The 25,313-nt window shown below is 33.1% G+C and overlaps 1 protein-coding gene across 6 annotated transcripts; it reads right to left on the bottom strand.

Moving 5' to 3' along the window:
• Window positions 1-1,347: 1,347 nt before the first annotated feature.
• LOC145085925 (disease resistance protein At4g27190-like) lies at window positions 1,348-23,447 on the bottom strand. 6 transcript variants are annotated; one of them, XR_013700245.1, is made up of 13 exons: window positions 23,310-23,447; window positions 19,945-22,663; window positions 19,251-19,790; window positions 18,027-18,677; window positions 13,730-14,434; window positions 11,954-12,730; window positions 11,780-11,850; window positions 10,816-11,142; window positions 10,685-10,738; window positions 10,328-10,581; window positions 10,135-10,182; window positions 9,886-10,010; window positions 9,484-9,505 (listed from the first exon to the last, which is right to left on the bottom strand). XR_013700245.1 is itself a non-coding variant. In XM_079023616.1 (7 exons), exons 2-7 carry the CDS (start codon window positions 22,633-22,635, stop codon window positions 2,846-2,848), a joined length of 5,382 nt encoding a protein of 1,793 aa, XP_078879742.1. In that variant the 5' UTR covers window positions 22,636-22,663; window positions 23,310-23,447; the 3' UTR covers window positions 2,662-2,845. The 6 variants fall into 6 exon arrangements, 1 of the variants encoding a protein (XP_078879742.1); XR_013700242.1 differs by having other exon boundaries at window positions 10,816-10,880; window positions 11,954-12,733; XR_013700241.1 differs by having other exon boundaries at window positions 11,954-12,733.
• Window positions 23,448-25,313: the final 1,866 nt, after the last annotated feature.

The following is a 25,313-nucleotide window of genomic DNA, read 5'->3' on the forward strand; positions in this document are numbered from 1 at the left end:
GTTAATGCAATTCAAAATTTCGGTTTTAAGGATTTAAACTTTACTTGAGAAACCTCCAAACACTTAAAATTGCATACTGGAAAATTCTATTGTATAATATTTATGGTTTTTATATTATAGTATAATAGCTATGACCTATGATCATGTAGCAAATTCTGTAGCAACATAGCTACGGATTTTGACTCCGTAACAAATGTCGTAGCAAGCTAGCTATGGACTTAGATGCGGTAGCAAATTTTGTAGCAAAATGGCTACATATTTTGATTCCGTAACAATTTATGTAGCAAAGTAACTACAAACTTTAATCTGTAGCAACAGTTGTAGCAAAATACCTAAGCCTTATAATTCTATAGTAAAGATCTGTTTGGACCACTCAAAAACTTGAGGATCCAAAGCAACTGGTGTATAGTGGTAACATGAGGATTGATCTTAATGAAAGGTGCAATAAACTATAGTGGATGAGATGTCTATAGGGTAGGACTATAAGAGTATGTCTAAAAGAGTCCAAATAGTATGTTTTGCTATGGAGGACGTTGCTGCTATTTTTCCTTGTTAAGTAACAGTGGGCATTGAGATTTCCAATGTTTTTTCTATTTATAAAAAATCCCATTCATATTGGTCTAGACTGATTTGTAGCATAAGGTGAACAACAAAAATATCAGGAGTAGAAGAATAGTAGGAAGCATAGTACGATGAAGGATTATTCTATATAATACTTTAAATTCAAATCGTAATGCCATAAGAATGAGCGAAAATGTTGCTCTTCTCTCCTAACAATGGAGGGTCAAGATGCCTTTAACTCAACAGATTTTGTAAGGGTCAACTGATCCCACAAATAAGACAAAAAAAACATAAACATCTTGGACACTCGTAGTATTATGTTCGAGTGATTGAATATATGACTCTAACTAGTACCACCTATCAAAATTAGACTAAGTGTACATTATATTTAAGTTATTGCAAACTTCTTTAGTTGTTTCGTATTTCACCAACGCAATGCTAACAAATTCGATTATAAATTTTTTATCCAAGTTATAATTTTATGATGTATCAAACAAAGTTGCATAGTTAGCTGCTTTGCCATCATAAATTTGCCTAATGTACAAGTAACACATCCATCTAGTTGAAGACTAATGCATTGCAGAGAGGCATCCTTATGAGCCATACTGAGTTATTGACATTAACAGTAACCAAAATAAAAAAAAAAATAAATAAATACCAGTAGCAAATACATTTGAATAAGTATCAATCTTACTTTAACGGAAAAATATCATCAACAAAATACGAACTTTAGATATGTTTTTCTTCGTTTCCTCTTTTAAATTTACAAAAGTATTGCACCAAAGATGATGAAGCCATACAAACAAATGTAGTTTTTGCTTGCTAAGTGTAATAACAAATTGAAGCATTGACTGAATGTTAACATTTGAGCTCACAAATTTACATAATATTAATGTGTAACCTCACTATGAGAAGCCTCCATCAACAAAAATTATGAACCCTAATGAAAAACGAAAAAAATAGGAAAAGAATAGAAAATAAAGAGTGATACAAAAATAAGATATTGCCTTCATCATTTCAACATCTGTCATTTCCGTATTCTCTTTTTCATAGTCCATACAGGTCCCATTGGTTTTCTTGATTGGTATTTCCTTCATACTGGGTGGCTCATAGTCAAGGGCATTATCGTAATTCTCAGGCTTTCATGAACAATGGTTTATTTGAAATCGTCATGAGATATATTCATTGAAGGCGACGATAAAAACCTGCACAGAACATAAGAAGATATCTATAACCAAATTTCGTTCTTTTTATTTCAGAGATTGAAAACAAAACAGAGCTTTATGATCTTTGCTAATAAAGCATTTGCAGTTGAGACTCACTTCTTCAAGAATGAAGTGCTTTTATACACAAAAAAAAAAAAACATTAATACACTCAACTTACACTATTTGTAATGTGGAGGTTGAGCAACGAGATCATTTGTTTGTTAAATGTGAGGTTGTTTCTAGGAGTTGGTTTGAGATTCTTAAATGGTTTGAGATTTCACAAATTCCTTTTGATTCCGTTCCTGATTTGTTTGTGTTGGTGGATCAGTTGCCTATCGCTTCGAAAAAGAAAGTTGTCTTGGATACTGTGGTCTGTACTTCTATTTCGTATATCTGGGAGGTTTAGAAATAAAAAAGTGTTTGCTAGAGGAAAGATAAGGCAGAGTGAGATTGTGGACTCTATTATCCAATTTTCTTATCTTTGGTATAATAACAGGAACAGCAAATGTATCATAGATAGGATAAATTGCTAGTGAGGCTATTTCAGAAATAAATAAAAAATACACTCAACTTACAAGAGGTGCCATTGAAGAATTTTATCAAACACTTGGTGTTCATAAAAATAAAGAACACAGATCTGTTGAATTAAGGGCAGTTTTATGTTATTCATTCTTTTTCTTTTCTTTCTTGTCCGGTATGTGCTAAGAGAGTTTCATCTATGGATTATCATTCTATGCACCTTCAACCCCTGAATTTATGCGTTATTTAAAATAATTGAATATGTGCAAACCAACCAAAAAACACTTGTGTAATTGTTGCTAAGTTAGTCACATCTTAATAAAATAGAAGAAATGGACACATCATACATGAGATTACATGAAACAAGAAATTCAATAATTCGAATTGAAATATTAAGCAAGCAACTCTGATTACAAGTCAATTCAATGATCAGATAATTAAGGTAGAGAAACATGTACATGATTAGGAAGAAGGAAACAAGTGTACGATGTAATCATACCTATGCTATATAGCTGACTTCAAAATGAGCCAAACTGCACGTGTGAATTCAAATGTTCCTCTAGAACTGCCATCCCTGTAGGAGATTACAACAAAGTGGTAAATTAGAGAGTAATGTAAAGTTTTTGTTGGAAAAAACATTAGTCTGTTAATAATAACCAAAGGCGACACCACATACCTCTTGTTGATAGGTCTTTATAAAAGAGTTGGGTTCTTCTGTTACATGACACAATCCAAAAGTTGTATCTATTAATTTTAGCTTTGGAGTAGTTGATTGCCCATTTGTGAAAACTGTTATTTTTGGACAAATTTTGATTTCCAAAGTATCTAGTGATGGCCATTCAAAAGCCTCCTTCCCCAGGCAAAATCCCATGAGATTTGGAAGTTTGGAAAGTGTTATGGATTTCAGACAAGGGAACACAACCTCAGTAATAGTCGGTCTGTTTTCGGAATCTTCAACTTGCTTCACAATCACATCCATACTCTCGCACTTACTTATTTGTAGCTCTTGGAGCTGCAATAGACTACCAACCATGCAACTACTAAAAACGTGTCCAAGAAGCTTACAACTTTCAATTGAGACCTTTGTAAGGTTTGGAAAGTTCAACACTATCCACCGATTGCTCTTCCACATATGCTTCAGATTATTTAATCTACCCAAAGTCACCTCTTTTAGCTTTTGAAATGCCACAACAGATTGTGTTTCAATATCCACATCTTCATTTGTCCCTTCTGCTACTTCAAATACCTCCTCTATTTTAGATTCAGCATACTTCATGGTAATAGAAAGCTATTCAAATACACTCACATATTAGGGTTTTAAGAGCTCTCAAGGACTGCAAAGAGGCCAAAGGAGGCTAAGGCTCCTTTAAATAGGGGTGCAAACCCCGGGATTTAGGGTTTCATCTGCCAGCCCCTACTCGCCGAGTCCCAAAGTGGACTCGTCGAGTAGGTCACTTAACACGCGATCCCACCCTCGCTGCTACTCGACGAGTCGATCGACCTACTCGTCGAGTAGAGCTTCATCCAAAAATTCTTATTTAAATAATACCTGGGAATCGGGGCGTTACACTTAAGTTTTCAAGAAATGTTCGGATTTACCCTTTGATGACTTTTGGGTTCATTAAATCCGGATATTTTGTTTAATTTGTTCACATATACCCTTTTAAGGGGTTTCAAGTCACCTCTAGTTACTAGTGGTGGTCTTGGTGATTGTAACACCATGAGGTTAAGAGGATGTATAAATGTTTTTATGTTAGCATTGGATTATGTGGTAGCTATGATGGCCGTAATATCATAGGTGTAAATTGACAACTGTGGTAGCCTTGGTGGTCGTAATCAATGTTTTAAAAACCGGTTTGAACCGGCCGATCGAACCGGTTGGACCGGGAACCGGGGGAAGAAGCGGTTCAACTATCACCGGTTTTACGTCGATTTTTGAACCGGATTGAACCGGCTGGTTTTTAGAAAAAAAACCCGGTTGAATCGGTCAAAATAAACCGGTTGAACCGGTTAAACCAAATAAAAACACATAGACAATAACTATTTGTATAATAAACTTTGGTGATTTTTTTTCAAATCTATTTAATTTTCTCAAAATAAAAACATATGGTAATGTTATAAATTTTTTTGATGTGTTTGTATTCATCTAAAACTATATTTTGTTTCGATATTAAACTTTATTTTCTATTTGACGTATATGAATTGATGTACGACACTAAAACTTATTGTTATGTGTTATTTTAATGTACTTGGATTGATCTATAACTTATTTTTTTGTATATTTTTAATGTTTTAACTTGTAAACACCAAATTCATGATATATATATATATATATATATATATATATATATATATGTGTGTGTGTGTGTGTGTGTGTGTGTGTGTGTAGGAAAATAGAAAAAAAAAAACGAAAATTATAAAAACCGATTGACCCGTCAGTCGAACCGGAAACCGGTCACCGTAGCGGTTCAACTGAAAAACCGGTTTTTAAAACATTGGTCGTAATACCATAGGTTGAAACCTTATTGGTCAATAGCAACTTTGGTGGCCGTAATATTATATTGTGTATTGTTATTGGAGAATTGCAAGTTAATAGTAGCTTTGGAAATCAACATACTATATTTGCGAAAGAATATATTGTAGTGAAAATTTGTATGGTTGTAATGTCAGTAAGAGTAATGTTGATTGAATAAATTTGTAGTTTGTATAGTATTGATACTACTAAGGAGAGGTTATGTGGAATTGATAGTAGCGTGTGTGGTTGTAAGTCTATTAAGGATAGTTAATGGTTTAAAAAGGATAATTAATGGTTTAAAAAGCAGCTTAGAGAGATGTAAATCTGATTATTGGAGAATTATATACTAACATTTTATTCGAGTGTACGTTGGTTGATTGAATAGCGCTGATGATATATATATATATATATATATATATATAGTTGTGTAACTAATATATATCTTGTTTATCTGGTTACTCACTAATCTAGTTGTACCTTACCATTTTGTTGTGTGTGTATTTCATGTTCAAATAAACTTAGTAGCACGACATGGAGTTGGTAGTGCACGACTTAGATTCTTACACGAGAATATTGTAAGATTGTCTTGATAACTTCTTGTGTTGATTTATTAATATGAATATACACTAGATTTGTTATGAATTGTAAATTAAAAATGAAATTTTTGGATGTACTTTGTATTAAAAATCCGGGTGTTACATGAATGCCAAAGATACAAATTAGAAAACGACCGACTCAAGCGAAAAGAAGACAAATCAACACAAGAATCCAAGATCCATAAGGATGAAGGGATATCTAAAGTACCGGACAAAGAAATACCTATGATATGACATCAAGATTGGAAGCCAGGAACTGTATGGACTACTCAAAAACTTGAGGATCCAAAGCAAATAGTATGTAATGATAATATGAGGATCAATCTTTATCAAAGGTGAAATAAACTATAATGAATGGGATGTCCACACAGTAGGACTAAAAGAGTGGCTGAAAGGGTCCAAATGGTATGTTTTGCTACAGAGAACGTTGTTGCTATTTTTCCTTATTAACAGTGGCACTGAGATTTCCAATGGCTTTTTTGTTTATAAAAAAACTCATTCATTAGAAGCAACTTTAAGAATTGGGCTAAACTGGTTTCTAGCATAAGTTCGTTTCAAAACAACAAAAACATTAAAAGTAGGAGATGCTTATGCCCATTATAAACTTGAGACTTAAGATCTCAACAATCAATTCATGAACAACCAAGTGAATAGTGGGAAGCAGAGTAGAATGAAAGATTATTCCATATGATCCTTCAAATTCAAATCGTAATGCTATCAAAGCCAAATGTTACTCTTCTCTCTTGGACACTCATAGTATTACATTGAAGTGCTTTAATATATGACTTTAACCGGTACCACTTATCAAAATTAGACTAAGTATACAATATGTACAAGTGATTGCAAACTTCTTTAGTTGTTTCATATTTCGCCAACATAGTCACAATAAATTTGATCACAATTTTTTTTATCTAACTGCAAAGAGTTGTCCTTTTCCTTTTGAGCCATATTAATGATAACCAAAATAAACAAATATCAATAGCAAATACGTCCGAATGACTTTTAAAATTTGAACGCACAAATTTACATAAATTTAATGTGTGGCCTCACTAGAAGAGACCACCATCTACAAAAATCATGAAGCCTGATGAAAAATGAAAAACAAATAGGAAAATAGGAAATGAATAGACAATAAAGAGTGATACAAATTTAAGTAAGATATTTCTTTCATCATTTCTGCATTCTCTTTTTCATAGTCCATAATGGTCCCATTGGTTTTCTTGGACCAAGGGTTTAAATGGTTGAATTAGTGAAATATACTTTCATGTGTAGCAAAATATTACTTTTATGGTCTTGTCGGCTATTTTATAGTAAAAAATATTTTACTTACCATTAAAAACACTTAACCTACTAAATACTAATCATTTGATCATTCCAACTTCCCACATCAAAATATTATCTCTTTAATAAACACATGTTAGAGTTGATTATCTAAGATGTCCAATGCAGGAAAACAACATTATAAACAACAAAATTAAAACTATGGCTGGTCATAAAGAATGTTACAACTACAATAGTCACATTTTATTGGTCATACACCTCAAATGCATCACGAAGTTAATAATAATAACCATAAATCCTAAATTTCCAAAATAGGTTTAAAACCAATTTAGCAATGATTAAGAATTTACATGTAAGGTTAGGCATCAATATTTGGTAGTGGATACTAGGACTTTCTTTGGTAATCTCATCTGCATGATCAACAAACATAGTTTAACTTTAACTAGAATTTAAAACACATTTAACGAATCTATAAATAACAGAATATCAGACAATTTTTGACCTTAGATTTTGTGGTTCTCCAAGTCCAACCTATTGAGTTGGTTTGTGGAGATGTGTAGGCAAATTTCTCAAACGGATTTTGTAGCACACTTTTACTCAAACTTGTAACAATAGATGGTGATTCTTCCTACAATTAAAGTCGAGTTTGTTACACATGACACTATAGAACAAAACATGTTGCACTGCATTTGGTATGTATTGGACTGGGACTTTGTGATTGATTTCAACAAGAAAAAAGTTGCAAACTTTTTTGGAGAGTCGCTTTCGATTTGACACGTATGCAAAATTACCTTATTTGTTGTTGATGTATGGATATGTTGGATTTCTAGTCTGTCAGAATAAAAGAGCACCTGCATATAGAAAAGTTATATAAGTTGGTTGTATATCTCTAAAGGATCAAAGAGATTTTGTGATCATATTCAATACATCCCAACTCCCAAAACATAAACTAGCAAAATGACCAATATGCCCTCAATAACTATCAAACGGATATGCGACAAGATATTATAACAGTATGAACTGATATCATACCTTGTTTAAAAGCTGCACATTGGATGAATCAGTTGCCACAACATGTAACCCAAGGCAATTGTCTTGATCAATACAGAAAGGGCAGAAAATCATATTAAATACACAGCCATCTTCTTTACTCCATATTCCTTCATCACCACTTCTTTTCCAAATTCTCCCATCAACACATGAAACATCAGACACCACAACAGCTACACTTGTCCCACCCTTTTCTCTCCCTTTCCAACTTGACACCAAATGCACTTTAGATAACGACATCAAAGAACAAGGGACAGAATAGTCATTTTCCGCAAGACCCAGCGGATTTTTACAGAGTGAACACGATATTTTTAGATATTTTTTGGTTTCATCACCAAGATTCATGGTTTCTTCAGGGGAATCAAACTGGGCCATCTTGACTGATGCAAAAGCTGAAGACTTTCTTCTTTTATGAAAATGGGAATTGACACTTGAATCTAGAGGTGAATTGTTTTGAGAGATTTGTTGTTTTTTGGGTGTTGTTGTGTTCATGCATTCAGAAGCTGAAGTGGAACAAGGGGAAGAAAAGGAACGAGTGGGAAACTTTGATTGGATTAAGGTTGACTCGGAGACAGATTCAAGAGTAGCAGGGTAACTGTTCTTGATTGGTGTTTCCTTCACAATGGGTGGTTCATATTCATGGTCAAGGGCATTATCGTCATTTCTAGGGGTTTTATGAACAATGGTTAAGTCGAAATCGTCATCATGAGATATATTAAATGATGGTGGCGATGGAAACCTGCACCCAACATAAGACAAACATCTGTTACCAACTTCTATTCTTTTTTAGAGTAATTACAAGAACATTCCCTGTGTTATACCCAAAACCTCAGGTTCAGTCCAACTTTTATTAGAAAATGACTTTTCTACCCTTATATGTTTCTTTTTAAAGTATATTGCATTTTTGGTCCCTGAGTATAGCTCATGTTTTTAATTTTGATCCCAAAAGGTTGCCATGCTAATTTGGTCCTTATTTAAGATTTGTGTAACGTTTTTTTTGTCCCTGTTCCTAGTAAAATGGGCTATTTTTGGGATCGAAATTGCAAAAATCACACCCATAGACCAAAATGGCCACTTAATTTGGAATTGGGACCAAAAACATTACACGAATGTCAAATAAGGACCAAAAATGCAAAAGAAAACCTTTTAGTACCAAAATTGCAAAAAGCAACCATACTCAAGGAACAAAAATGTAATTTGACTCTTCTTTTTAACTTTTCTATAATTTGTTTATTTTAAACTATTGTTAGAGGTCATTTTACATGGATCAGTGACAGATCAGAAACAAAAACCAATGTTAGGGACCAATTTTAAACAGAAATAAAAAAAAACATTGGACTGAATATGCAACAGTGGGTATAATAACACAAGGACCATTCTTGTAACTAACTCGTTTTATTTCAATGATTGAAAGAACAAGACGCCTAGATAAAATAACGAGTTTAAAATACCTGTTTTGTGTCTCCAAATCACCTTTGGAGTCAGTGTAAGTTATACCAGTATTGCTGTCACTCTTTTTCACTCCCCTAATTGTTTCCTGAGGTCTAGATTCTGTTTTGGGGGAGGGGCAGTGAAACTTTTTACTTGTAATTGGAAACTTTTTTATTTTATTTGTTAATATTTCAGGTGGTGAAATAACAGCATCTGACATAGATCTTGGTCCTTTTGGTTTGGGGTTACTTATAATTTTATGGTTCATCATTTCTGTGAAGAGGTTTCTTGGCTCCTCTACATCAATGACTTCAACATCAACCACCTCTTTTGCATCATTCTCAACCTGTTCTTCCATTGTTTCACAAAATGAGGAACAGCTTTGTTAGTGATGAAAATCCTAGCTAGCAAAAAGATGCGTTGTTGGATACATAAATGCAAGAAATAGCAACATACTTTCATTTATTTGTTTATTATAGCATCCCAGTTTCTTTTCTTTTTATTACAACATCGTACTTTCCATTTTTTCTTATCAATACATTGTACTTTGAAAAAACTACTTGATTATATTAATGAAAATTGCTTTGTATATGTACAACACTGCTATAAAATTGTAATGCGAAGAAATGAAAGTAAAATTACTATAATAAACAAATAAATAAAAGTATGTTGCTATTTCTTGCATTCAAACCAAAATGTGAAAAGGTACATTGTCAGAGAAAGAACCTTGATGTTCTTGAAAAAGGACTTTAATCCTTCCAATGACTGGTCAAAATTGTCATATTGTCTAATGGATTTCCTTATCCACTTTGAAATGTATGTTAAGTTTCTTTCTTGACGAAATCGCTCATCTGCTTGCAAAATATTTAGGAATTAATTTGGTATTTGTAGGCAAATAAAATCAATCTGTTGTGAAAAAAGGAGAACATAAACATAGAAACATATCAGGGGGGAGAGAGAAAGAGAGAGAACTACCTAGGAAGATTATGGCTCCATAGTCTGACCTGTGTCGAATGCAACGGCCTACAGAAGATCAAAGTTACACTGTAAGAAAGCATTGAGCTAAAACATAATATAAAATAAGCTCCTAATAGAAACAGCAAAAACTATATAAGAATTTAAAAATTCTAGTTATTCATAAACATGATTCAACTGGGAGATGTGAAACCTGCTGCCTGATTAAGAGCTCTGAAAGCTTGCTGACAATACCATTAGCTGCCACTAAGAAGGTTTTTAGAGGATTTAAAAGCATCGTTGTATCTCTTTTTTTCTGCCACTTGAATATCACACATGCATGGTCACACAATACTAGCAATCAGCAGGATGTGAAAGACATCACATGATATCAACACTTTGATATCATGGAGTTCATAGCAGCCTCCTTTTTTGACAGACGGGTGTGCTCTGATCTTTTTTGCGTTCCTGTAAGAAACCATGGTTGGTTATAAATTTTAATGGAATCCTACTAAAAGTACAAGAAAAAGGTATATGGACAACAAAAATAAAAACACAAAAAAAAACTCACAAGAATTCTGGGCAACCACATTTGTTTTGTCCTCGCTCCTTAAGAAGTAGCTTACTACATTATCATAAAACAACATACATAAGAAGTGGAAAATAAAATGTAGATGCAAAGATTAACAGATAAAAAGGTACCATTTCTCATCAATATTATCTTGACCACGAACTTTGGCATTTGTACAGTAGCATTTTCTAGATGCCTGAAAGTTAACTCAAGAAAATGAAAACAGAACTTTGGCATTTGTACACTATTTGTAATGTGGAGGTTGAGCAACGAGATCATTTGTTTGTTAAATGTGAGGTTGTTGCTAGGAGTTGGTTTGAGATTTTTAAATGGTTGGAGATTTCACAAATTCCTTTTGATTCCGTTCCTGATTTGTTTGTGTTGGTGGATCAGTTGCCTATTGCTTCGAAAAAGAAAGTTGTCTTGGATACTGTGGTCTATACTTCTATTTGGTATATCTGGAGGTTCAGAAATAAAAAAAATAAAAAAAATAAAAAAATTAAAAAAATAAAAAGTGTTTGCTAGAGGAAAGATAAGGCAGAGTGAGATTGTGGACTCTATTATCCAATTTTCTTATCTTTGGTATAATAACAGGAACAACAAATGTATCATAGATAGGACAAATTGCTAGTGAGGCTATTTCAGTAAAAAATAAATAAAAAATACACTCAACTTACAAGAGGTGCCATTGAAGAATTTTATCAAACACTTGGTGTTCATAAAAATAAAGAACACAGATCTGTTGAATTAAGGGCAGTTTTATGTTATTCATTCTTTTTCTTTTCTTTCTTGTCCGGTATGTGCTAAGAGAGTTTCATCTATGGATGAATTTGCGCATTATTTAAAATAATTGAATATGTACAAACCAACCAAAAAAAACTTGTGTAATTATTGCTAAGTTAGTCACATCTTAATCAAATAGAAGAAATGGACACATCATAACATGAGATTACATGAAACAAGAAATTCAATAATTCGAATTGAAATATTAAGCAAGCAACTCTGATTACAAGTCAATTCAATGATCAGATAATTAAGGTAGAGAAACATGTACATGATTAGGAAGAAGGAAACAAGTGTACGATGTAATCTTACCTGTGCTATATAACTTCAAAATGAGCCAAACTGCACGTGTGAATTCAAATGTTCCTCTAGAACTGCCATCCCTGTAGGAGATTACAACAAGTTGTAAATCGGAGAGTAATGTAAGTTTTTTGTTGGATCAAACATATTAATCTGTTACTAATAACCAAAGGAGACACCATATACCTCTTCTTGTTTGGTCTTTATGAAAGAGTTTGGGTCTTCCGTTGCATGACACAATCCAAAAGTTGTATCTATTAACTTCAGCTCCGGAGTAGTTGATTGCCCATTTGTGAAAACTGTTATTTTTGGGCAATTTTTGATTTCCAAAGTATCTAATAATGGCCATTCAAAAGACTCCTTCCCCAGGAAAAATCCCATGAGATTTGGAAGGTTGCGAAGTGTTATGGATTTGAGACAAGGGAACACAACCTCAGTAGTAGTCGGTCTGGTTTCGGAATCTTCAACTTGCTTCACAATCACATCCATACTCTCGCACTTACTTATTTGTAGCTCTTGGAGCTGCAATAGACTACCAACCATGCAACTACTAAAAACGTGTCCAAGAAGCTTACAACTTTCAATTGAGACCTTTGTAAGGTTTGGAAAGTTCAACACTATCCACCGATTGCTCTTCCACATATGCTTCAGATTATTTAATCTACCCAAAGTCACCTCTTTTAGCTTTTGAAATGCCACAACAGATTGTGTTTCAATATCCACATCTTCATTTGTCCCTTCTGCTACTTCAAATACCTCCTCTATTTTAGATTCAGCATACTTCATGGTAATAGAAAGCTTTTCAAGATTCTTCAAATTAAGCAACTCGTTGCATGGAAAAATTATGCGGCTTTTCAATAATTTGTCACTCCATTGTGCATCTACTTCAACTAAATTTGAAAAAGACCAAGGGAACTGAAGTAGCTTTATCAAATCTGGAGTAGAGCACATAGGAAGTTGAGTCTGCTAAGAAAAATCAAACATAGATAGATAATCACAAACACGACAATTATTAAAGAAAAATACCTTTAATATTACAAACATATTAAAGGATTTCAAGTTCTGTTATTCTTCAATGAGCCAACATGTATTTCCAATCAACAACCTAGTTTATGACACTGCTTACATTATTTTTTGTGAAGATGAGCACTGTGAAGAAAATTTCTGATTTATATATTGCATTTGTTCAAATAATTTAGATTGTTATCGATTAAAAGTAAAAATTATAGTTTGTGTGTGTGTGTGTGTGTGTGTGTGTGTGGGGGGGGGGGGGGGATAAAATAAAAAGTAAAAGTTAAGTGTTTGGTTACTTCAAAAAGGGTAATTTTTCATGTACTGAATATTTACATCCAATTTTTTAAGGAAAAAAATAATAATTATGTTATTGTGTTTTTTATTGCATTGTCAAATACAACAAATGATATGTTGATAATATACTTAATACTTTTACAATCATCTCAACTATACTCTTTTCATCAATTTTAGGTAATAAACGCTTCATAAATGTTTCGCTTGTAAAAGATGAGAAAGAAAAGAACAACTTGATTAAGTAATAACTAACATCACAATATTTATAAAATATGTTAGATGATGGGATTAAATTGGATAAAAACGATATATATGATATATTAGCTCATCTAACAGCTTGACTTAAAAAATACGTGGCTTAACTTATGAATGAGTGAATATAACATCTTTCGTAACATAAGAGACAACTTAATATCTTAGGAATGAAATATTAATTTATAATAAAAAAATAAGATTGCATATTTTCATAGCTTTTCATGGATATAAAAAAGGGAAGTGGTTATATATGTATTTTCATTTGGTTTTGTTTTATGTTTCCTTCTGGTATACAAATATCAACCTGCCACCTAATTTTTGTATGCAAATAATATGTTGAACATCATAAAACGACATGCTGATCATCTGTTTAAATGATGAAGTAAAGTAACAACATACCTCTTGTGTAGCATTGGTCAAATGGAAGTTGAGGCCACATTCAAGACTATGCTTGCCGTAGGCTGTATGTATGTAGTTGAGCTTCGGAGTCATGGAGTGACCAGATGTGAAATTCATCATTTGTGGGCAGCCATAAATCTTAACCTTTTCCAATGCTTTCCACCTGAACTCATTCGTCCCCAAGAAGAAACCCTTGAGATCTGGTAAATCTACAAGTGTAAGGGACTTGAGACGTGGGAAGACTATAATAGATTTAGATTTTTCTGTGTGCTCTGTGTCTTCCTTCACAATCACTTGCATTGCCTTGCATTCTGCTACAGTCAATTCTTTGAGTTGCTTGAGGCTTTCAAGTGTGGAACTTGTGAATATATATTCCAAAACTTCACATTTTTTGATGTGCAATATTGTTAGGTTGGGCAATTGAAGCAGAGTCATATTTGCCGACCTTGGGAGGGTGATTGCAGTACAAGTATCATCACTTCCATCACCAACATTCGTAGTACTATCAACACCATCTTTGTTTATTTCTTTACTTTCAAATATCTCCACCATTGATTTGCATTCCCATATATACAACTCTTCAAGCTTATTCAGTTGTCCCACTACAAACCATGGAAACACTCTTGATAGGGCAGGACAAGTTGATATATAAATCTTTTTGGAGTTTTGGCATAAGAACCAAGAAGCAACACCGACTTGAGAACACTACAACAACACATGAAAAATCAATGGAGCTGATTAAATTAACAAAACTTAGCTGTTTTCTAGGTACATGCACACTACAATCTAACACAATATTTGTTTCTAAGAATGTAGTTATAACCACAAGTGCTTCCCACAACTAAGGTAGTTCAATAACAACGTCGACAATGTAAGTTGAACTACAAAAGGGCAATATACAGAAAAATCACAATATTTCGGCCATCTTTTTTACAGTTTAACAACTCCATTTCAGTTTTAGCTCATCAAACCTACCCAAGTTTAAAATTTCTTTCTATATTGACAAATTTGACCTACTATAGCAGGTTAAAGTGGTCATAATTGAAAAGGTTGTCAATGTTTAGTCCACTTAATTTCACTAAAGCCACTCAACTTTGACAAAGTTTTCTATTGTGACCACTTTAACCTGCTATAGTAGGTCAAAGTGGTCAGCATAGAATATTTCTCCAAACTTAGGTGGATTTCATAAGGCAAGCTGAAGTAGAGTGCCATGATTTATGAAGAGAAAATAAATGCCATTGGACTTTTCACAAATTCCAGGTCACCACTGGCATGACACCTCAGCAGAAACTTTTATGAGGTTCTGGTGGTGACAGACAGAATCAACAACATGAAGAGAGTGGAAGGATCATAAGAAGCATACGTCTGAAAGACACAGAATCAGCATAAACATAGAAGACCACCTAGGCCAAAAAATCTGGGCCTACATGTGAAAGATTCAAATGGTTTACAAGACAAAGTTCATGTTGGATTTTATGGTGAAAAAATGAATTAAGAGAAATCAGATCGTGGTGTTTGGACTCCACTCCGTTAAGGAAGAAGGTTTGTCAAATGACCAAAATACCCTTGTTATATATATAGCCAAATAACTAAAAACAAGAAATCAGTTGTATGCTATGCTTTATATTGTTGGCAAGAGAGAACAAGTAGATGGTGGATGAAAGAAAAGGTACACTAAATCAATCATAAAAGCGACCTTAATTATATAGGCTTACAGGAGATTTTGAACAGCTACAAAAAAGAAAATAGAAACAAGAAAAAACAAAACTGCCAGGGTGCTAATTAACACAATTAATTAGCATTTATTCAAATTAAAACTTGAAAATGAACAGACTTTGATTAGCAATTAATCAACATATATATTTCAGGTGTGTCTGCAGGAACACGTGTATAAACACATACAAGCATGATAAAACCCGTAAAATATACAAAATATTGTAACTCTAAACTTTACTTGTCTGTATTGAAGAAATAGCAACGCATTTCCATTTATTCTTTTATTAAAGCATCCTACTTTCATTTCTTTCTATTAAAGCAACGAAAATCCTTTGTATTTAGATGACATTGCTATAATTGGGTGGGTGTCTTAAAGTAGAATGCTTTAATAGGAAAAAGTGAAAGTAAGATGATCTGATAAGCAAATCGATGAAAATAAATTGCTACTTTCATATAGGTACTTTCAAAATCCACCCATTTATAGCATTCTACTTTCAACTTTTCTTTTCAGGCCATTGTAGCCATGTATAATTGGGTATATTTTTCAAAGTATGATGCTATAACTGGAAGAAATGAAAGTAGGATTTTATAATAAGAAAATAAAGGAAAGTATGCTGAACAAAAAAAATGACTAAAATATACCCAATTCAAAATTAGTATAGTGCCATGATTTATTTATGAAGCGAAAACAAATATCATTGGACTCTATATATAACCCATTACCCCCTCAATGTGAGAAAACAAAAACATTCAGAAATGAGTTTGCAATCAATATGCTTATATTTCCGTACTTGCACTGATTACATGCATCATCTTCTTCATGTTAATTTATTATACATCTATGAATTTTCATTAATTGTATATTGTAAAATCTATCTTAATTCTAATATTCTAAATAGATCGAAAGCATTTTTAGAACAAAGATTTTTCAAGGGAGTCCTTTTCAGTAAAGACCTGGTTAATTATACTTGATAAATTAAGATCTAGAGATATTTCCAAAATTGACAATCTTGACATTTGACTCTATAATAGTTCAATGTCAGAAAGTTAATATTTTATATATGACACTTTTCTGGTACAAAAGAAGTTGTAAACAGGAGCCTTTTGCCACATATTGTATTTATATATTTTCAGTTGGCACACTAGATACAGTTATGTAAAGTTTCATACTCTTTTGTTTAATGTCAGCAAAAAAAAAAAAAAAAAATTCTTTTAAACAGCAAACCGAATTTTATTAAGCCAAACTAGCGCATGCTAGGAAACAAAAAAAAAATGCATCAATAAAATCATTTTTGTTCTATTTTTCATGACTTATATACATCAATCAATCAATTTTTTTCTCTTCCTCACAATCCAGTCTTATCATAAATCAATTTAATGACCTACGCAAATGAAAAAACTATTAAATATTATGCATGTAGTTATTCATTTTTGTCTTTCCAGCTTCAGAAATATTAGCTTATGGAGTTATATCACACAACTAATGGAGAAGAGAATATTAAAAAAAGAAATAAAACAAATAATTGAATACATAAAGGTGCTAATTAACACAACTAAGTAGCATTTATTCAAATTAAAACTTCAAAATGAACAGACTTTGATTAGCAATTAATCAACATATATTTCTCATGCAGAATCAAAGTATGACACCGGAAGTGGACATGGTGGTCATTATAATGGTTAGTCTCATCTTCAAAACTAAAAAAGACAATGAATATGAGATATAAACAAATGCAAGCATGATATAAACCATAAAATATACAAATATTTCACCTAGATTTATAGCTATGAATTTTACTTATCTGTACAAAAGAAGGGCTAAATGCAAGAAATAGAAACGCATTTCCATTTATTCGTTTGTTATAGCATCCTACTTTCATTTCTTTCTATTGCAGAAATTGAAATCCTTTGTATTTGGATGACATTGCTAGAATTGGGTGGGTTTCTGAAAGTACAATGCTTTAATAGGAAAAAATGAAAGTAGGATGCTCTTAGTTATAAGCAAATAAATGAAAGTAAATTGCTATTTCTATCATTTTAGCCTTTAATAAATGACACAAGACCACCATATTGGTGCTATAATTGGTATATTTTTCAAAAAAAAAAATGCATCAACAAAAAAGACATCAATAAAATCATTTTTGTTCCATTTTTCAAATTACCTAATAAAAAATCAAGAATAATGTTGATATGGCTTATATGCATCTATCAATTAATTTTTTTTCTCTCCCTCACAATCCGGTTTGAGTCCACCATCCATATTAGTTAATTTAACTAAATTAAACTGGATACAAAACATTTTAAATGATTTATAACCATGCTTATCATAAATAACTTTGTGACCTATGCAACCGGATAAACTTTTAAAAAAAAATATTAGGTATGTAGTTATTTATTTTGTGTTTCTAGGTTCAGAAGAATTAGCTTAGGGAGTTATATAAAGCAGCTAATGGAGAATAGAATATTAAAAAAAAAAATATATATATATATATATATATATATATATATATATATATATATATATATATATAAACAAATAACTGAATATGTAAAGGATTTGCTTAAAAGAAATCAAATATACCTGGAGCTGATCATGGATGGAAGTAGTTGTGATCGTAGTACCGCCATCGATACTCTTTAGGCGTGGCAAAGACTGGAGGAAGACCAAATCAAGAAGAGGGAAGGAGGAGAAGGTGTTTGTGTGAGTAGAAGATATTATTTCTTCATTTTCATCATTAATATCTCTATTTGAAACAACTTCTTCAATACCATCACACTCAACTATCCAGACCTCCTTTAAGTTGGGAAGAAGTTTGCCCATGACAGGTGAAAATAAGTACTTTATGTTATTGCATAGACCCATTTTTATGACTGTGAGGTTGTGGAATGAGTAGGATTGTGATTGGTTTTGAGGAATTACAAGTTTCTTCCAATTGCACTTCCACACATCACTCATCCTCTCCATATCTGCTAAATGTAAAACCTTGAGGTGGGGAAGTAGTAGTGGTGGCGGTTGATGATTATATTTATGCAGAGTTGTTGTGAAATCTGTGCTGCTGCTGCTGTTACTGGAACTCTCTATCTCAAACACCACTTCAACATCCTTACAGCCATTTACATCAAGTGTTTGAAGGTGATTAACGTGAAAAGGTTTGGGATGAATTGAGGATTCAACGTCAGGAATATTACCATCCACCTCTGAAATGATCTCTGCCTTGGATATAACATTAATCTGCACATATCTCAACAACAAATATAATTACAAATCTCCTACAAATAAATATGTAAAATACACGCACTTACACAAATACGTAAAAATGATATTTTTCACAAGAAATTACAAAATTGGTCCCTGTGTTTATCTCTTCTCTTTTTTTTTTTTTTTTTTTTTTTGGTTTAGGTCCATTAAATTGTTTAGGAATTTTGGTCCCCATTAACTTGCTTATAAATATGCAAATAATATTATGAAGGTTAATACAGATCCACACTTAGCAATGTGGGAAATATAGACTACTTCTCCAAACTTAAAAGTGTTGTAGTGACATAGGTAATTTGTCCATGTTTTTAAATTTGGAGTTTTAACTTTTTCTTTATCACATACTGAAGTGTAAAGATTTAGAAATAATTTGTCAGGATACATCTCTTCACGCAAATTAATAATCTTACTGGACTTTAAAGTGTGAACACATCCAAAGAATTGTGTAGAATTGTAGTGTGATATGTATGTACGTATAGAGACACATATACATAAGTGCTCTAGCATCAAAATAGAAATAAAAATAGAAAGCTCAATGACATCACATACCTCTTGGTTGTTCTGAACCAATTCAATGTTTCCCCTGGTTTCTTCCCAAGTTCTCCTACCATCTATACTCACATTCATAAGTTTTCTCACATCAGAATTGACCACGGTCGGTGTGAATACATTTACAAACCTCTCACACATTCGTATATCTATACTTTCAACAGCTTGAAAGCAACGGATGAGGATATCAGAGCTACTTTCACCTTTCATCCTCCACAACTCTATTAGCTTACCCAAATCAGATACCCAAATGCGTCTCAAGCTGCTACTGTATTCTTCAATTTCACCAACACAACTCATGTCGATGTTAAATAACACTTCAATGCTTCCACATTCTTCAACAACAAGCTCTTCCAGACGACCCAGCAAAGACATGGGATTGGTTGGAAACAGATTCACAAGATTATCACAATTTCTCACTTCAATCTCTCTCAACATGCAGGCATTAACGTCTTTGCTACTTATAACTTGATAAGGCCATATCTCTTTCAGCTTATCCATCCTCCAAATCCCCAATTTCTCCAACTTAGGAATCAGCATCTACACAATAATTAAGACATGTTGATAATCAGTAGTGAAATCAAACTTAAAATAGTTTGTTTGGGGGATCACAAATTCACAATCTAATCAATACAGATTTTCATTACAAAGAAAATCTATGAAACTGTCAACATAAATCCTAATATAGAGGTACCTGTTTGTTAAAGAATGGTTGAATTGCAAAGGCATTACTGGACATAGAAGATGTTGCAGATGTTTTCTCTGGATAAATGCTACTGAAATTAGGAAGGTCATCAAGTTCCAACTCCACCAGCTGTGGTAGCTCAATTACATTAGCAGTGTTGCAAAGACCTATCAACTCTGGTAGCATCTCCAATCTTAGAAACTTTAGCCCCTGAAACTTAATTGCCCCATCTCCACCATTCTCACTATGTGCAAGTACTTCCAGAACAGGGCAATCTGAAACTGTGAGGCGCTCAAGCTTCACCAAACCATTTGCAATAGGGACTGTGAAGAGGTACCTCAAGTTTTCACAGTTATTAACATCAAGGACTCTTAGATTATTAAATGACTGTTGAGGGAGATGAGCATATTCCACTAAAACTTCTTCAATATCATTCATACCATCGACCTCCAAATAAAGCACCTCAGTTTTCTCAAACAACTCATTGATGCTAGATTCCAATAGCTCATCTTTGTTAGTGACCAACCTTAATGTGTTTTCAAGTGAGTGCATATTTTTGTCAGTATTCTCTCCTAAACCACATCCCATAGAGATCCTGAACCTTTTAAGTTCAGTTAACAGCATATTCTTGGGCGTATCATTGTTGTCAAAGAACTCAACTTCTAATGCAGAAAGGTGCTTTGAAAGCTCTGCTAATTCGGCACGATTTCCATTTGTGAACCTGATTGCCTTTCTATCATCAACTCTCATATAAAGCTCTTCAAGCTCGACCAAATTCTTCAACACACCATCATCAATACGAAGATTTACACACCCTGTCAAATCCAGTAGCTTTAGCTTCTTCAAATTTCCGATTGTGGATTGCAACTTTGTGATCCCGCAATGTACAAAACTGAGCACTTCCAAATTCAAGAGTTCACCAATAACAGAGCAATCAAACATCAATAAGCATTTATGGAAAATGAGTGTCCGAAGCCTAGTGGAGCACTGAAGTGATCTGGGGAGCAACGGATACTGCATATTTTCATACGCTATAACTTCAAGATTTTCCATTCTTTGATAAAAATCTTCAGGAAACGTAAGCGACTTATCTCCATGCATAAGTCTCAAAAGTGCAAGGTTTGGGTATTTAAAGTCTCTAGGAAACTCAAACATACCCCTGCAAGTAATAGAAATTCTGTTACAAGACTCACTCATTCCGGCACTACTCCACTTTGAATTATCACCATGGTTGATTATCCATGGATGGGCACCCTTAGAAACTCTACCTAAAACAAAATCAAGCACAATATCATGCATTTTGACACACCCAATGTAATCACTATCCATCAACAAATTTGCTTTTTTGAGACTGTGCACATGCGTCTCTGTCCTGTCTCTAGCCTCTCCCAAAGTAGAAACCCCATTTAACAACCGTAGGCCCCATGCATATCTTGTGAGTTCCTCGATTGGAATATTAAAGTCATCAGGAAACAAGCCACAAAGAAGAAAGATCTCTTTTTCCTCATCCTCTTTTATATATTCATAGCTTATCTTAACACTTTCTTGCACATAATCAAGATTTTTATTCTCCAAACGGCGGAGTGTATCTCTCCATGCAACCTTTTCTTCAAACTTAAGACGAATGGCAATGAGATTAATAGCAAGGGGCAAAAAGCCACATCTTCTCACGATCTTTGTTCCTATTTTATTGAGCTCCTTATCATGTTGTTGTAACGAACCTGTAATTTGCCAAAAGAAGTTCTGTGCTTCGGGCTCTTCCATCACTTCCACTCTAACTATTTTCAAATCTGAATAACCTGCTGCAATTTCTGTGCAAATTTTTTCATACCGTGATGTCAGCAATAACTTGAAGCCGTTAGGCAAAGGATTAAGTCCAATATCATTGAGTTTAATCATCTCCCATACATCATCTAATATCACCAAAACCTTTTGTTTTCGTTCTGCCAGGTTCGTAAATGATATACGAAGACGTTCAGCCCTTGTTGTTGGATTCATTTCAGATATAGATAGACTTATGTATTCAGCCAAAGCTTGCTGAACAGAAAATATGTTAATCTGTTGCCCAATAACCACCTTCAGAACATAATCAAACATTTTTGTATCTCCTGCAGTCTTTTTCAGTTGTTCCATCATCGTGGTTTTTCCCACACCACCCATTCCGCATATGGCTATCATTTGGCTCTTGTGATTTTGTTGAAGGAACCCGAGCGCATCCTTGAAAGTCTTCTCTCTTGATTTGAAGTGATTTTGCGCGTCACCATCCGAAGGTGCAGAACTGGATGCGATTTTCGAGATCACTTTCCCAAGAGGTTTTGGAGCATCTGTCCAAATTATCTTACTATTTTCATCCATAAGACTTTCCATCTCCTCCTTAATCTTGAATGCATTCCTACCTGCTCGATACCTCATTTTCATGTTGAAACATCCATTCCCGGTGCTTGAAATGCTTTGAGCATCTTTTTTAATCTTTTCAACCTCTTCCAACCAACCCGGTACACGAGTAGGTATCTCCAGATAACTTCTATTGTTTGCGTCCATGTGCTTTTTGACATCACTGCTTGTACCATCCAGCTGCTTCATTTTAGTATTCATGTTCCTAACATGTTTTGTGGAGGAAAAGAGATATCCCAACTGTTTCTTCACAGGAGTGATTAAAGATTCAACAATAGGACCACTGATTGCAGATACAAACTCCATCTTCCAATATTCTAGCTTTTACCGAGACCTGTAAAAAAGACAATGAAATTGATAAAAGTTATTAATTATTAACTTGCTTAGCTATCTTTTTTCAATTATCATATATAATCCATAGATAATTAGTGTTATAAAAGTTTCCTTCAGGATTTAGGACACATGACACGTTTGACTAGAAAAGAATTGGAAGTTGGTAAATTAATGTGTATGAAAATTCATAGTTAATTTGCTGCTTGTCTTCCCTTGTCAACTTAGCCTTGGTTTTTTTTAAATGATTGAAAGTGGGAATAGATTATTAATTTCAACATCTTCATCATCATGTGAAATTGTGAAAGATGAGGAACAAAATATCGTGCCTTTTAATTAGAGATTTATTAGTTGTAAACAGAGTCCTACAGTGACATTAAGGCTAGAACTGATCTCTATGTGATCTGTCCTAAAAAAAACATTCCTCCAAAACATTGTTCAATAATCAAAAGAGGGAAATGAGGAGGCACTGTCATTCATTTAAACATTTACTTGATTTATATGTGGAGCATAGACGAACAATCCACAACGAGTAACAAAGCAAACATTTTTTTTCAGATAATTTCGTCAAGGATCGATAGATTCAAAACAAATAACAGCTAAGAAAAGTTATTCATAAACAAAGAGAAAAACTTTCAACAAAAACGTACCTCGCTCTACTATATGCGCCTGTGCTAATGCTTGCTGTTTTTGTTGCTTTGTAAAGTGTGTATGTGAACAAGTGGTTGGAATTGTGAAGAAGAAGGCCAATATATCAAGTATGAACAAGCATTAATTATTGCTGTTGCGCTGCAAATACCACGGATTTGGATGAATGGAAGTAATGCAGTCAACAGTCATAATCTAGGTACTAAGAGCATTGCGTAACGTACTACAGGGTACAGCTCAAATAATACAGTCAACAGTCAACGGTCCCACAGATTGATATTGAAGCACGATACAATGTTGGATCCCTACCCTACCTTAAATTGTGATATTTCATATACACCACATATATATCATCCTAATTTTGGGGCATCCCTTTGCAAAAAAAGAAAAACAAAATTTGTTAAAATTTTCAAAATAATTGTATTTATTGGGATGATTATTAGTTGGTCACATATTTGAAAAAGCTTATTGTAATCGTAATAATCTAATTTAACACTAAAACATGTGTTTTAAAAAAAAACCATATCATATTAAATTAAATGGTTTAAAATAATAAGAAAAAATAGTTCAAACTTTGAATAACAAAATGAACGTTGTAACAAAAAAAGTCGAGAACATTATCACTCATTAATAATTTCTTATGAATAGATATTTACATGTAAAATGTAAATATAATAGGTATGTTCATAGCAAGATTTTAATAACTTTTTTTAGTTTTATTAAAAAACTCGAGTTAAAGAAAAAAATTATTTAGCGTTATGAGTATTAAACTTCCACTTCAAATAGATTTTAGTATCTTTTAATTTTTTTAAATTTTACACCTTTAAATGTTAAAAACTACTTTTTGAATAACAATTATACATGAATTTTCGAAGCCAACAAACTTCACACGGTTGGTGGGCAATACTTAGGGGAGGAGTCATGTAAACCTCCTCATGAAGATCATCATTCAAAAACACGTTCTTAACATCCGTTTGGAATATCTTCACTAACAAATGGTTGTAACTGTGTTATTAGAGTATGATGTTCATCATTTTTGTCATCAATTTTTGTGTGAGTTAAACCAATCATTCATATGAGTCTAGTGAAGAGTCGTAAGTTCCTCTATTAAAGAATTCTACCAAAGGAGATCATAAACGGCTTCTCTATAGGACTCAGTTTCTAACATATTATGTATATTGGCAATAAATGAAGCAAACAAAGATGAATAAGAAAACTCCATGAGTTTGGTAGACTTACAAGTACCGATGGACTTAAAATGTGGTGGAAGATTCACAGTCACGATCAAGGTTGTAGAACTCGCTATTCGGTACTTACTTGGCTGACAGCCGAGTAGGGAGTACTTGGATTCGGTAATTCATGTAGAAATATTTTTTAGGGAAATTATATATGTCAAAATCATAAGTTGATTGATATATATAACAAAATTAGATACATGTGAATACATAAAAATTAAAGTACACATAATGGTCTCATTTTGTGAATAATTACTAAAAATTTAAGATATATATGTAGTAACAATCACATGTGTGTATGTTAAATAATAAATCATCAAGTGTATTATACATATTAATCTTCAAATTCTTGATTTTTTTCTCTTTTCAAGACAATTTTGACCCTTTAACCGAGTTTGACCGAGTTGGTCTGAGTTTGACGGATTTGGTCCGATTTTCGAGTTATTTGGCCGAGGTTGCTTAACTCGCATTAATAAGAGGCCGAGTCTGAGTACTCGACCGTGTACTCGCCCGAGTTGGCCGAGTTTTATAACACTGGTCACAGTATGTAAAGAAGCAGCCTCGATAATAGGAGGAACTTGAGAGATGTATGATGTTGTGGGCATATTATAAATTGGGTCATCATATTCAATGTTATCTCTTTATTTCAAATGTACTAGAGTTGATTATCTAACATATCTAATGGATAAAAACAACATTATAAATAATAGCTAGTTATAAAGAATGTTACAACTGCATTAGGCACATTTTATTGGTCGTACACCATGTACA

Source organism: Lactuca serriola, chromosome 2 (genome assembly GCF_051521515.1).
Source record: "Lactuca serriola cultivar US96UC23 chromosome 2, Lser_US96UC23_V15, whole genome shotgun sequence".
Lineage (NCBI taxonomy): Eukaryota > Viridiplantae > Streptophyta > Magnoliopsida > Asterales > Asteraceae > Lactuca > Lactuca serriola.

Bases quoted from the DNA above. Each gene is read 5' to 3' on its own strand.
- LOC145085925 (XM_079023616.1), bottom strand. From the start codon at position 22,635: ATGGAGTTTGTATCTGCAATCAGTGGTCCTATTGTTGAATCTTTAATC. The intron at 14,435-18,026 runs GTATATTTGATT...GTGTTGTTGTAG, and splicing joins CCATCCATGATCAGCTCCAG to TGTTCTCAAGTCGGTGTTGC. The intron at 12,734-13,729 runs GTATGTTGTTAC...GATTTTTCTTAG, and splicing joins TGACCAATGCTACACAAGAG to CAGACTCAACTTCCTATGTG.